Source organism: Pseudopipra pipra, chromosome 2, assembly GCF_036250125.1.
Source record: "Pseudopipra pipra isolate bDixPip1 chromosome 2, bDixPip1.hap1, whole genome shotgun sequence".
Classification (NCBI taxonomy): Eukaryota; Metazoa; Chordata; class Aves; order Passeriformes; family Pipridae; genus Pseudopipra; species Pseudopipra pipra.
Window position 1 is genome coordinate 5,271,292 of NC_087550.1, and position 14,893 is coordinate 5,286,184.

General features: G+C 39.5%; 1 protein-coding gene across 2 annotated transcripts in view; it reads right to left on the bottom strand.

The window, feature by feature from the left end:
- The window catches only part of ARL6 (ADP ribosylation factor like GTPase 6), a 28,151-nt gene extending 15,582 nt beyond the window's left edge, over positions 1 to 12,569 (bottom strand). The window contains exons 1-6 of one of the 2 annotated variants that reach the window (XM_064643679.1): positions 12,491 to 12,561; positions 11,996 to 12,113; positions 10,014 to 10,164; positions 7,436 to 7,497; positions 5,864 to 5,932; positions 3,346 to 3,440 (exon numbers count right to left, since the gene is read on the bottom strand). In XM_064643679.1, coding sequence (XP_064499749.1) covers positions 3,346 to 3,440; positions 5,864 to 5,932; positions 7,436 to 7,497; positions 10,014 to 10,136 — 349 coding nt within the window. In that variant the 5' untranslated portion in view covers positions 10,137 to 10,164; positions 11,996 to 12,113; positions 12,491 to 12,561. Of the gene's footprint in view, positions 1 to 3,345; positions 3,441 to 5,863; positions 5,933 to 7,435; positions 7,498 to 10,013; positions 10,165 to 11,995; positions 12,114 to 12,490 lie in introns of both variants that reach the window. The other variant, XM_064643687.1, reaches the window with a different exon arrangement.
- Between the last annotated feature and the right edge of the window lie 2,324 nt (positions 12,570 to 14,893).

Here is a 14,893-nt window from a genome sequence, read left to right on the forward strand (position 1 = left end):
CATGCTTCAAGAATGCTCACAAACTCTCTGGCAGGCTTTGGAATCTTGCACCCCCTCTCCCCCTACCTTATACCCACACTTAAAGCTGTGGGTATGAACTGCTGGTGAAGCTGAGGAACAGGAGATGAAACAACTGCCTACAAATACTGCACATCTCTGCTTAGTGAGGACTGGATGTATAAAATCACAGGAAAATGATTCGTGTTCATCCATAACATCACAACGATAGTTGCATAAGGGTAGTCTGAAGTATCCTTTAGTATCCTGGAGTGCATCCATGACTTCACAGAATTTATACAATTGGAAAAAAATCCACGTGTCTGGACATCCTTTATCCTACCTTCCCTTGAAGGGCTTTTTTTCCAGAAGCTCCTCTCAGCTAGCAGTGAGAACTACAGACCAAACCACACACACTGGCATTTTCTGGGATACTTACACACAGACAAGCTTAAACCTCACTGATCACCCCAAAAGACTAGAGTCACTGGAAGGAAACAAAATATACTGTCTTCAAACTTAGAGATGTAAAACTGCCAAAAAATTACCAGCACCAAGACTAATTCTAAGATTTTTTTTTTTTTGGTATTATTTATACAGAATATGATTTACAGGATTAGAAAAAAAAAAATCTACATTTGAGTCTGTCAACCCTTGACAGGAAAGGAACTTAAAACACACATCATCATCATCTCCCTACTGAAGAAAACTGCTACATAGGCTTTTTTTAAATAGTAAAAAAAAAAAGGTATTTCACACAGGAAACAAGCCAATGATTTATTTTAAAACTTCAAACGTAAGCCAGCTGCACCTGCTGATGGGGAGGGGGATGATAAAAAACCCCAAAAGCCCAACAAACTGTGGGGGCTGAGGTGGTTTGAACCTTCCTAATTATGTTCTTTTCAAATTCCCTACTAAACCTTTCCACAAAATCAGTGGAGATAACACTACCTACCCACATTCATTCAGAGATTGTAAGTGCTGATCAAAATGCTGATGATTTTCACAAACTATTTACCCTCCCTGGAGCTCTTTTTTTCCTCTGGTATCTGTTAACACAAATCAAAGGCCTCAAAATACAAGCCCAGAGTATCATTAAATCTGTTTTGATTCCATAGTTGAACAGCTTTTGTGTCTCCCAACTGAAATTCTGAGATTAATTTACAGTATAAGTAAATGAACTCTGTTACCCACAGGCTGCAGGTTATGGGTAAATTAAAAACACAGAAATTACCTGACATCACATATGCAAAGAGACAAGTTAAACAAGGAATTTTCACTGGTTTTTTAAAAGCAATTAAAAAGGGGCACAACCTTCCCACACACTCAAAAATGTAGAATCGAAGATATTTGCTAAATAAAGTGGTGGTCACAGCAATTTACATTATTTCCTAATGTGCAGTATTTTCCTCACACAATTTTCACAGTTACTAATGGAAAGCTAACATGGTCTAGTTGCAAGTAGTTGTGAATTAACACATTAAAAATATGCCAGACACTGATGTGTAATTTTATACAAAGAATTTCAAATTTACAAGAATTTCAGCTTATTTTAGAAGCATGTGCTGGAGGTCAAGTGACCCAAGAGTCAGTATCTAAAACAAGTAATATAGAGACTACCACCTTTCAAAGTGCTGAAGAATAATATGTACAACTTCTAACCCCATTAATGCTTCACAGCACACATTCCCTTTCACCTGACAACCTCAGGAAAAGTCTGGCAAAAAGACAGGGAACTGCTTTCCTGAGGGATTGCTAAGATTTTCAGAGACAGGAGTTGACTCAATTCCATTTAAAACTTAAGGAAACACATACATTTAAACCACTCCAGGAAGATCATAAAGACAGAAGCATCAATGGGGAGAAGAAAGTAGGGTATGCAGGAAGAAAGGCAGAACAACAATACAAATACAAATATTGCTATAGTGAACCACTTATATATTGATTCAGCTAACAGCTACTTTTATTAAACATTACTACTAGAGGAACTCCAAGTTCCTTGATTCTTTTAGATGTGATATATCAAAATCTGATAAGGCAGCAACACTGTTGCTGTACTTGAGCTGAGATACTCCAAGGCAGAAAAACACAACTGTCCTGTCCCAGTTCTAGGGAACATCCCAGATGGCCACAGCCATGGTATTTTGTAACTAGAGACACAAACTCATAAACAACTGAACAGGACTGACCTGCTATGTCAGCATTAATGACCTATTAATGCCATTTGCCCTCTTTTGCCCTCTAGTAAGCCAATAACCCTTTACCTCTCACCCTTGGTCCTATGCAGTTCCATTTCACCCACAGAATCACCTTTACTGCCAGGGGTAATTCCTGCTTTGGGACATCTGGAGCGTTTGGTTCATCTCATCCTCCCCTTTGACTTTTGCAACACTGTCTTGTTAGTGCCTGCATTTGAAGGAGCCCATACCCTCGAATGTGAAATTAAGGAGGCCCAGTCAACTCCACCATCTTTCCCGATGAACTAGTGTATTGTATTCATGGAAAATAAAGTCATGCTAACATAATTGTCCCTATCAAATACTACTTCTCTTGGTTAGAAATTCAAGTCAGCTTCTCCTTTCTTACTTTCAGCATGGTAACCCCACAAGTTAAGGCTCTACAAATCAGGAATTCCAGGATTATTTGACATTTAAAATTCCTACATGTAGTTTTATGATCTGGTTAGGCAAAGCAACTACCAAAAGTGCTGGAAGCAAAAACTGCATATTGCTTACAAAAATATTGGAGTAATGTTGGCTATGTGGAAAGGTGAAGAATTGGCCAATCTGAGAACTTAATAAGATGTAGTCTCATGTAAAAAACCAAACCAAACTCTTAAAACCAAGCTCCTCATCATCTATCATCTCATATCCTCTTCCATCCCATGTATCCTTTTATAAGTAATTGACTGACACAATTATCCCTTCTTATTTCTGTCTAAAGCATAAAAAAATACAGTGAAGATGAAAAAAGAAGTTAAGCGTTACATTAAAGGAATTGGCTGTCTTCATGGAAAAAACAGACAGGGAGATATTTCTGTATGTGCTGGTCATCACACAAAGGCTCTCCAGCTTCCAACAGGTCCTATTCTTCCTCAAAACAACTTTTGATCAATACTGATTAAAAAGAGACTAATCCAACTCAGTGTAGACAACAAAAGCATGATCAATTTGTAAATGTGAACAGGTAAAAAACCCCCCCCAAAGTTATTGAAGGCTAATTATTGTTCTAGTATTCATGAATGGCTGAAATATTTGCAAAGTACTCAGAATACAAAATGTGTCAGATATGGGGTTTTCTTAAGACAATAACAAATATGGACACAGAAGGGGAAAAAAGCCTCCTCACCTGGATGATTCAGAAGGGTGTCAAGTTCTTCTTTGGCCACAACCATTCTTAATTTGTCACTGCTATCAATGACAAAAATAATGGCTTGGCCTTCTCTGCATAACATAAAAAGAGCAAAGAGGCAAATTATAGGTTCTCTTAAACTGTGAATGAGAAAAGGCTTCAGAAGAAACACCAGAAAAAGTTCAAACAAACTGATTTTTCCTCTAAATTTTTGTCATTTACCATTAACATTTGAATCAAGCCTTATTTCTGAAATTCAATCTTTTGGTAACATGCATCATTTTTTGAGACATGAGGTTGTTATCTGAGTGACTCATACAAGGTTCAGTCTACAAAGACCTTTTAGAAAAGCTTGATTTTACTCCTGAGGCTGAAAAATGAGCTGTGAAAATGTAATCAACTGCTATTTTAACAGCATGGTCAGGCAGACAAAGAAAACAGACAAAGACAGATTTTTACAGAAATTCTTTATTTCCTACACTAAAGTTAATTTAGATAAAGGTCAATTATCTTTTTAGAAAAAAACCTGTGTTCACAGCTGTTTAACAATTGGGCATATGCGGGTCATTTTAACTTTTACTGAAGTCTGCATAAACAGGATCTTGCTTTTGTTTTGAATAACAGGTAAAAAACTCTCAACTGTTTCAAACTATTAAAACATTTTGCTGGCAGTATGACCACAGTGACAACTGTATACAACTATTCAACTCATTATTTCAGGATATTACTTATATTTTATGATATTGATGTTCCACTTATTGAAACTTATTTTGAAAACCAAATAAAGCCTCACCAACTCATAATTCACCAGATCAGTTATAAACACTCACAAAAATACATTTATTTAAAATTTTAATGTAATATTCACTCCTGCTTCATTTTACACTTCTCTGAGAGGCCATCATGGTACATTCTTTACCCTCCAGCACCACCTACCTTCGTATTTTGATAAGAAACAGCCCCAGACCTACTAAAAAGCAGAAATAATTTGACCAGCCTAAGACTGCATGAAAAGGCCTATTCTCTTCTGGTGTAGAGAAGAACCTTAAAAGTAAATAAAGCTTTCCTATACTAGCTGAAAATGCCTAAATAATGTTTATGACCATAGAGTACTTTTTCTAAAGGAATCAAGAGAAGTAGAATGTATTTACTGCCAAAAAATAATTTCACAAAGTAATAAGGATACAACATGACTGTATGTATAATTAAGACAAGTGTACTTAGAGGATGTCCCAGAGTACAGTTTCAAGCCAAAGAGAAGTGCAAACCTCAAGTACCCCAAGGCAATTACTTTGACACTTAATCAGCTTTGATTTCCATTTTGCAATTCTTAGAAAATTAAATCTTGCTTAACTTTACAAACTGAACAGCACATAATTATATTATTACTATTTTATTAATAAAATTTTTAAAAATTATTTTAATATTATTCTTAGAAGATAATTTTAAATATGTGCCTACTGCACTGGATCAGGAATAGAGGTGGATACAAGTGCACGTTTCACTGTCAGCATAACCTAAAAAACTCCCTTACTGTTGAGATGAAAAAGCCATTTTTGCCACACAAGGGATAAGTTACTGCATTAAATACAGCAATCACAGAAATTATTTGCTTATGAAGCACTCTGCTTGCATTTTGAGAGTAGCCTAAAGGCACCAGTTACTGAAATGCAAAAGATTTGGGAGACATACATCTCACACTCCTGAACAATGAAGATCTCCTAGCCACACGTTTTCAAATTGCTAACATATTTTGCACAGGAGGAAGAGGCAATTAAAAAATACTTTAAGCTCTATCACATTAAATATTAATATTTAAGTAATATTATAATCTTCAGAATTTCTCCATTCTATTTTTCTCCAAGCTACTTCTGTGTTTACTACTGTTCACCTTGTTTAGATTAGGATCAAGCAATAGCAGTGAGATAACATAAGTAAAGATTCAAGTTTCATGAGAAGCTAGAAAAACAGAAAATATACCATTTTCTGTTTCTATTACCAGTAAGGCAATACCACAGTGTTATATAGTACAGTGAATATCCTGCCCAATAAATAACATGTACAAACGTTTGGTCAGGTTCTGAGGTACATGTGCCTTTTTCTCTGAGGTTAATTTCCCTCACCTCTAAAAATCTCACCCATCAGCCAATATCTTTTAGGTTTTAAGTCACCTACCTACAGGAAAACTGAAAAGTTGGAAACCTAACTCATCTTGAGCTTTCTAACAGGATTGCTTTTCAGGTTTCAACATTTAAATCCCACCTCTGGTATGTTCCCCCAGTCTTGAAGCCAACAAGATGTCCCCAAAAGCATACTGAATAACAGCAGAGAAAAACTGTTATGTCTTAAGAACAGAAAGAAAAGTTGTATTTATCCAGAATGACCTTCTGTCAAACACCAGGTATAAGTCTCCTCTGAATCATTTCTAAGCACTAGATATGGTCATAGTTTTGTTAAATAACATACACAACAGTTACTATGAACAGTAATGCTTTAAATCAAATGATGGGCTTACTTGTAGTAATGTTCCCAGAGGTCTCTGTATTTCCCTTGACCTGACATATCAAACACTGTGAAAGACAAACTGCAAAGGAAAGAAGTGCATGAGGCACAGAAATAAAGAATAAAACCCACACCCAAACTATTTTCTTTGCTACCCTGACAGAAAAAATCCAAATCAACTTGAATCCTAATCAACTGAGAAAAATTCCCAAAGGAACTCTGCTTATGCTCTCTGCCTCCAAATGATCCTATTCAGTTTTGCAGTCTTATTATAGAAATATTTCACAATGGAAAATGTGTTTCTTTATTATCTGAATAAAAGAACTGAGCCAATTATTTAAAGTTACATCAAGCACAAAATAAGCTCCCATTCAGTCTCTGTTTCTATCATATCAAATATTGTTTATAATGAATAAATGAAATTCAGATGAACCATGACTTAAAATCCACAGCCTGTCTCAAATTGTGTCCCTAGAGAGGCACAAATGTATGCAAAATAAAAGGATTAAAAAAAACCCATCCACCTTCAGAAAAAAAAAACCAAAACCACATTCTGGTAATAACAGGTGAGCTCAGATGACCAAGATACAAAGAGCAGTCTTTGCAAGTCTGACACATCCTTTCAGCTCTATGTCCAGGCATCAGCTGATTCTAGAGCTGTGGGTTTGTCAGGGTTTTAGGGAGGTTTTTTAGGTTTGTTTTGGCTTTTTTTAAATCAAGTATCATTCTACACAGTGTGTTTACAGGTCATCATCTCTCCCACCACAGGATCAGAATAAAGGAAAGGAATTTAAATCAATTTATTCTCAGACAGCCAAATCCCAAACCTGTGTGATGTGTTTTGCTGAGACAGAACACAGTTGCTGAGGCTTCTACAGAAATGTGAAACCTATGGGTCCCACACCTGAGCTCAAGGAATAAACAATTTTCTTGCAGATCTTTCACCCAGTGAGGCTGCCTGGTTTGAAGACTAACTGCACACACTGAAAATATTCAGAGAAGGCTACACGAGAACAAAATTATGTTCCATCCTTGAAATATCTTTGTGTCATGACATTCCTTATCTTAGTCTTCATTTAACTAATGACTTCTTCCTCTGTTCCCTGGCCTTTGCTCCTGCCATCTTTACATGGCTAATGCTGTAGCCATCATTTAATTTTCCATTTAATGGGATTACACTGCACTCTGTTCAGAGTAATTCCAGTGAGAGTCCTTAACACAGGTTATCAGATTGAGAGTGGAATACAGACCACCCCCTAAGCTACTGTCTCTCCTCAAGTCTGAAACAGTGCCCTATTTGGGAATTCTTAACAGACAGGAATCAGATGCTTATACAGACTATTGCAAAAAAGTAAAAACTTCTTCCATTTAAAAATATTTATACATACACCTAGTTTTATAGCAGCACAAAACACACACAGTATATTCTAACACACTCAGTCCTACATCATGATTAAGATTCATGGGCACTACAACATTTCAGCATGTTCTAATCAAGTTATAGCCCACTAAAAGAGCTAATTAAGTCCAACTGTTGTGTAATAATCACTACTGCTAAGTGGAGAGAAAGGAAAGAAAGTACTACCTTGAAGTCTTGAATTTCTCTATACTGAATCCTATTGTTGGGACGATGTCCTGAGTTTGAGCCTTTAAAGGAAAGAAAGTCCAAATTTTACAGGCAAGTTAGAAAATGTAAATATTGAAATGTATTTGAAACATGAATACATCACAGATTTATTTTTACCCAAACTATACAATAGAAAAAAATTTCTACAAATCCAGATACTTTATATTTAAAAAGTTCTCAGAAAAATAAAGTAATTCAAAACTAAGATTTTGTATTTTCTAGGAAATACAGTGAACACTACTGGACAACAGCACTGAAGACATTTTAGCCTTGAGGGTGAGATTCCACCCTTTACATTAGTCTACCTGTACATGTATGTGTGGCTATTACCTAGGAAATAAATAGGAGAGAGGTTAAGGTGGAGACAACAGCTTGGAGGTTATGACTCAGGTCAGAGTTTGTGAACTTTGGAAATCACAATGTGAACCCAAACAAGTCTGCACAATATCCCAAGCCTATTAGCTAAAGGAGGGTACATGCCTATCAAGATATTAGGTTGGCCAGATTGAGAGCTTCTCAATGCTGGAGGAGTCTATCTGACCTTGGGAATGACACAGCAGACATTACTCACTGGCCTGATCATGGTTCTGTCCAAATCACAACGCCACTGGAAGAAATCAGGATTTACCACAGAGGGATGGGCAGTGACCTAAAGCATTATTAATAGATACATCTGATAAACAGGTTTACTACTGAGCTGGCCAAGGAACCTCTCAGCTAAGTTGGGAGAAAAGAACAGCTCCTTTAAGAAGCATCGATATTGAGCAGGAACAAAGGTCACATCCCTTAGATCACAGAGCTGTCTGAGAAAGTGAGATGCAATCCTTTTATAGACCTTCTAGAGCCCCTCATTAAAACCACTGGCTATAAGCAGTTGACCCCTTGCATTCAAGTGAAGGAAGCTCAGCTTATCCACCTGCAGCTTCCCTGGGAAAATGGCAACCCCACCACCATAAATAGTGCAGTCAACAGCTCCTGTCACCAGGGGAGAATTTGTGCAGAGTGGGTGTTATTTCTTCAACATTTGTTTCAAATGTATTTATCAGGACCAGAAGAAATCACTGGAAACAAATGGAGAAACTTGTATTTGTCAGACACATAATACATTGCTCCTGGGGAAAAGCAGCAGTTCTTAAGAAGGCTGGGTTGATCCAGAGCTCAGAATCATCTACCATAGAACTTACTAAATATAAAGAATTTTATCAAGTCTGATCTAATGGCATTTGTTGCATGCTAAAGGTTCTGCCATGTCTTGCAAAGGCAGGACTCATACAGGTTGCATGCAAAGCCACCCTCCCAAAGCAATGCGTTAAATGAAAACATTTAGAAGTAAATTCTCATTATTCGATTTACAGTAAAGCAAACAAATTGTATTTATTCTACTTCCATAATTCCCTGGCATAATTAGACCTTCTCTAATGCCTATTACTGGGATCAATCTTGAAGTCTGTGTTCAACTCTAGTTAGGAATCCATTACTGCTGAAGGCATGACATAAAACCCCACTATGATAAAGGTCTCAAACATTACATAAATATGCAATTTGCCTGGTATAAATTGTAGCATTTCCCCAAAACAACTGGCAGCAGATAGCAAGCAGTTTATAGTTTTTGTTTATAAATCTATTCAATTTTCAGTGAAAGAATAATTGCCAGGAATGGAAGGGTAGCAGACTCTTCACCATGTCATGTTTTTTTAAACAATGTCCAGTGCTTCTCTTCAAGAAAAGTTAAACAAAAATTTAAAAAAAAAAAAGAATCTGTGTCCTGATGTAAACAGCAAAATCACAGTTTCCCAGATGCACATAAAATAATAAGTGAAAAGAAACCAAGATGCACAAGCCTTTGGCTTTGAACATGCCTATGAAAATTCATCTATTTATATTCCATAAACTTACATGGAAACAAGGTCCCCCTACTTTCATTTTTGCTCAGAACACTATGCCATCCTAGGGGCCTGAAACACTTTTCACTGGATGAATGAATTGCAAGAATTAATGCTATTTATTTTGAAAACAATTTTGCTTTAAAAATAGTGAACTTCTCCTTAAATGTGCATCTTTGCATTATTTCCTATTTTATTATTTCTTGTTTTAGTATTTATTATGCACTTACTATTTTTCAGGTAGAGACTAAAATAAGTGTGATAAAGGTAGACAAGTTATTATTAATTGTATTAATTGTAAACATTTGACATCACTTCTAATGTATTGCAAATGTTTGACATCACTGCAATCCTGTAGTAATTAAGTGACTTAGAGAAAATTATTTCAGATCCTGATTTCAGTCATCATAAACCCTTCCTTATTAAAAAAAAAAATGTGCCACATTATCAGTGACTTTTTTGGGAAAAGTTTCCACAATGTCCATGTGGATGCTTACCCTTAGTTTTAGTTGGAAACTCTTAAAATGTATTTTTTCCACCATACCAAACCAAAAAGTGATTTTTAATTTTCTTTTCCACGGTCACATCTAGTCTAACAGCATGCAAGCCCAGTTTTAAACACACATCAGCAGTGAGCTGAGGAGGCTACTCACATTTGAGGGTTTCAGTTTATTTATGATGGTCGTTTTGCCGCTGTTGTCCAGGCCAAGGCACAGAACATGAACCTCCTTCTTCTTCAGCCCAAGCCATCCCGCCAGCTTGTCAAACAATCCCATGGCTGTGGCTCGGATACACAGGGATCACCTGTTGTTCAGGGAATCAGAGCAGGAAATGGCTGTTGGCAAAGCTCTGCAGGCACAGGGCAGGTGGGCATGTTCTGAGCAGCCCTGACACCTTCCAAAGGCCGGTGTGAGGAAGCGAATACACAAACACTGTCGAACACTAAGCACGGGCAGGGTAAGCTGATTACTGCCAAGAGGCCTCGATTCCAAAGTAGACTGGCTGTTTATAGCCTGTCCATGTCACACAATGCCCTTGATTCGCTGGGCAGCCCCAACAGGAGCACCACCACCGCCTCCTGCCCTTCCACCACACTGAACAGCAAAAAAAAGGAGGACTATTGCACTTCACCTCAAATTGTCACTAGTCCATAATCCAGACAACAAAGTAAAACAGCATTTTTTACTGTGGAGAAGGGAACACCCTTCTCTAGCACCTGCTACATTATTTACTTCAGGGTTCAGTACATTAAGTAAAAAAAAAAAAGTAAATAAAGTACCCTCTGTTAATTCAATTCAAACTCTAATTCTGACAGGTTTAGCCAATATTGACGTGTACAAATTAGGAAGTCCTCATTCACTACAAATAGAAGCTGATTGAAATAGATCCAACAGACATGAAGCCACACCCCATAAAATTCACCTACACATCTGGTAGGTGCCAAACCCCTGCTGCTGCCCAGGCACTGTCTGCAGCTACCTAGCAAAGGAGCTTCCATCACGTGTGCCCTTGCAACACCTGGCTGAGCACACTTGGCAAAGGGGATAACCCTTGTCTACCCTGAAAGAATTCCACCAGAAATAATGTCAGCAGTCAGACAACTGAAATATTTGAGATGCCTTCAGTAATAAAGCATTTAATTAATGCCAGAGGAATTTTCTGGAGTGGTGAAGGCTGGTTTTTCTCTTAATAAAAAATAAACAGGCAGCACTGGATGACTCAGGTTGCGAGCTTAATTACCCCAGAAAATCATAGCAGGAGGGGGAAAAGGAAAAAACCAACATCAATAACAAGTCTCACTTCTTCACTAGCTAATTATAAAATGATGATTAACCACTTTTTAATAGAAATAATTTTAAAACTTTGCATTTAATAAAGTCACAGGAACTTTTTCAATACAGATCCTTTTCAGAGCTTTGCATTTTGATTCAAGACTGGCAGTGATCTATAGAGTGGCTCTCTGTATTACAGCTACATAGAGTTGCCACCAGGTTAAACAAGCCCAACATTAGTTACAGCAATTCCCTCAGCCTAACTCCCTTTATGTCCCACTCGTTTTTGTTTGTTTTCAAGACAACCCTCCACACGCAGGGCAAGGGCCCTGCAGGGCTGCAGGCCAGAGCTGGGAACATCCTGGGTTGCAAAATGTGGAATACCTAAAAATTTCCTTAAGAAAGGATGTTCTTTGATGTTTGAGCTTTATACACTTTCAAGCCTAACCAACAAGAAAGGAGATTTAACCTGAAGCAGCTAACAAACAAGCTCTAAGTGGTGTCCAGGTGTTAGAAAAAAATGTTCTTATTAGAATTGCCTTATTCAGGTTTAAGACCCAATGTATTTCACTGACCTCAGACCTAGGGGAAGAAGGATGTACCACTGATAGCGGGCACAAAGAATGCAGAGTTTACTGGGTGCAAGGGCCTTTGGCAGAACCCCCAAGAAGAAACTAATAAAGAGAAGAAACTAATGAAGACAACTCAGCAACTGTGCTGAAATCAGCTCCAACTGGATAAAAGGTAATTCTGGCAGGGGGAGATCACAACCACCAACTCCCAAACCTAAGACAACCCAAAAGAAGAGAAAGACTAATCATGAACTAAGAGATAGAATACTAATTAGTAAGAGTACCGAGTACCTTGCAGCCGAAGATCATCAACGCCTTCGTTTGCTAAAACGTATAAAGAGCGAAAAGCTTTGGTGGTAGCCGTGGATTTGCCGCCCAGCGCCCCTTTCTGCGTAGAACTGAAAATAAACTGTAAATAAACTGTAAAGAAACCGTAAATAAGCCAAATACCTCCACTCTGCGCGTGAGGATTGGCCTCTTGCACACCGGGCGAGAGAACCTATTTCGGGACAACACCAGAGGGGATGGTCAGTACCGTCAGCAGCTGCCAGGACCGGGCTTCCCTCCCTGCAGCATCCCTCCCTCCCTCAAGTATCCCTCTCCCCAGCAGCGCCGCGCTCCCTCCCCAGGGCCCCGAGCCGCCCCGGCAGCCGGCAGCGGCCGCCAGCCCCCTCTCGCAGGGCGGCAGAGGCTCGGCCCGGGGATGGCAGGGCCGGGGTGGGAGCGGGTCGGGACCGAGCGGGCCGGGACCCCCCGCTCCGCCCGCCCCGCTCCCGCAGCACCGACCTGGGCCCGGGACGCGCCGGCCGGGCCCGCGCGCGCCGTTGCCAAGGAAACCGCAGCCCGCCAGCGCCCCGCCAATCCCGGCCCGCCTCCCCGCCCGGCCCGCCCTTTCCGGCCAATCGCGGGGGCCGGCGCTGCCAAAGCCACGCCCCCACGCTGACGGGGGGCTCTGAGGGGAGTGTGGGGATCGAGCGGTGTAAACTTAGTCCTTCGTGTCCAGTGCCTGTGGAATTTTGGTTTTTTCCCAACCACTGCTTCCTCTTTCTTGCACAGCTGCGGCAATAGTGCCCACATGAATAACTAAATAAAATTAAAAATTCAGTCCCCTTGGGAATCGCCATTAGCACAGGAAGACACACCTAATAAGAACCGCATCAGCCCTGGTGTCCGCAGCGCCTCTGGTTAGTTTGGCGGAGTACGGAAAATCTCAAATCCACCTGTCACTTGAGCTTTGGGAAGAAAAGCAGCTTGTCCAGGCCGGGCACAGAGCCTACAAATACACCTTAGAATTTTTTTTGTCGCCGCGTAGCACAGTCCCGTCAGACTGGTTCTAGGTGTGGTCCACAGAGGCAAAAATAAAAAATTTAAAATGTAAAATGCAAAAAAAAAAAAAAATCACAATGAGCTCCGAAGGGGAGCACGAAAATCCCAGTCTCTTTTCTACCACGTACTTCTTTTATTTTGCTGCCGAAATCGTCCTCGGTTGTGTAAAAGAGTGCGCTGTGATTTCCCGTGCCACTGCTGCACCGACCAAATGCTGACGAAAAGACTCCGGTTTTTAGCTGGAACAGTGGCAGGAGTTTCTCCCGCCTTCCCACCTGTGCTGAGGGACTCCCGGGATGCTCATCCCGCACGGCCTGGCAGTGCGAGCCAGCTGGGATAACTCATCCCTTACCATCTGCCTCGCCGCAGTCTGCTATTTCTGGGATTCCACATTTTAAGTGTATTCTTGTGTTTGTCCTTCACTTCTGAACAAAGATAAGCACCGAGCGAGGGGTGGAGTGCACGGTTCTGCCTTCACTTCCCAGAAGTCTGTACTGCTCCTTGACGGGAAAAAGCAACTTTCCTTCACCGAGCTCTGCCCCTTTATTTTGAAAAACTCGAATTTATTCAAGTTTCACGTATGCTGAATGCAACTTTCCAACTACAGTCTCAACTTCTGCCCTGAAGAGAGGAGGGAGAGCAGAGGAAACAACTGTTTGATAGTGAACAGTCCTTTTTGCTAAAAATCTTGTCAGAAGCTCCCATTGACTTGCAAAGCTCAAAAATACTACAAATATTTTGCCTGTTGTTTGGCTTTCTAATTCTTATTGTTGCTTTCATCATTAGTAAAGGTTTGAGGTAAATTACAATAATGATTTCATGATTTCCCTATAATAGGAAGGTTCTGACCAAAAGGTGAGATTCCCTCGTAGTGGCATTATGAGCCATTAAAGGCAAAGACAGTAGAATAAATCCCAGAGTGAAATTATGGGAGGAAACACTTTCTAAAAGCTAATCAGGTTGTGGGGTATCTGTGTGGTAGAGGAGGGTATCCTCTCTTTTGAAATCAGTCCATACCTAAGAAGTAATTCTGAATTCAATGGACAACACAGAATGGTAAAGGCATTTCTGTAACCATATCTAAAATAAAATATTCATTCTCCATTATATACACTGTGTTAAACCTGACAGTCCTTAGTGAGAAAGCTCTTCCCATGTAAAATATGCAGGACTTAATGGACTGTGGGCATCTGACATTCATTTCCTACTAATCCACACATACTGCTGTTCAGTTTTGCATGGCATGCCTGTGCTGATTTGCAATGAAAGGGTAATTATAACTTTGAAATTTTTGATGTAGGGTCTGGTTATTGTATATGGCATTCACATCTTTGTGAATTGCTGTGTATTGCCCTGGCATTATTTACATAATACCATCAGTTTTAAAGCCGCTTCTGTCAGTGAAAGCTTTGAAAACCACTAGAGAAGGAGTTGCATGGCTCTGTGAATCACCATAAGGAGGGTGAACCAATACTGCAGAATCTTAATAGCAAATTGAAACCCATTTAAAATTCATTCACAGTGTTTCCCAAGGAGAGAGCACTGGTTTTTGGAACTTTTAATGTGTACAGTCTTGTCCTGATTCTGTGAGCCGTATGTGCATTTTGACAAGACGCTTATCAGGGCATAAATGTTCAGTGGTAAGCACAGAAGAGGCCTCTATGATTAAGCATTCCTTAGCTGAAAAAAAACACCATCACCCTGAAGCATCTCAAGTGTTAGAACATATTGCTGGTCCATCTTTATTAGTACACCACCCTATTTAAGCAGCTGGGTTGTTTTTTGCATGATCATGTATGACAGGCTTCACTGCGTATCATTATATTAGTAACTTAAGGAAAACAAACACCATTAACTCAAAAA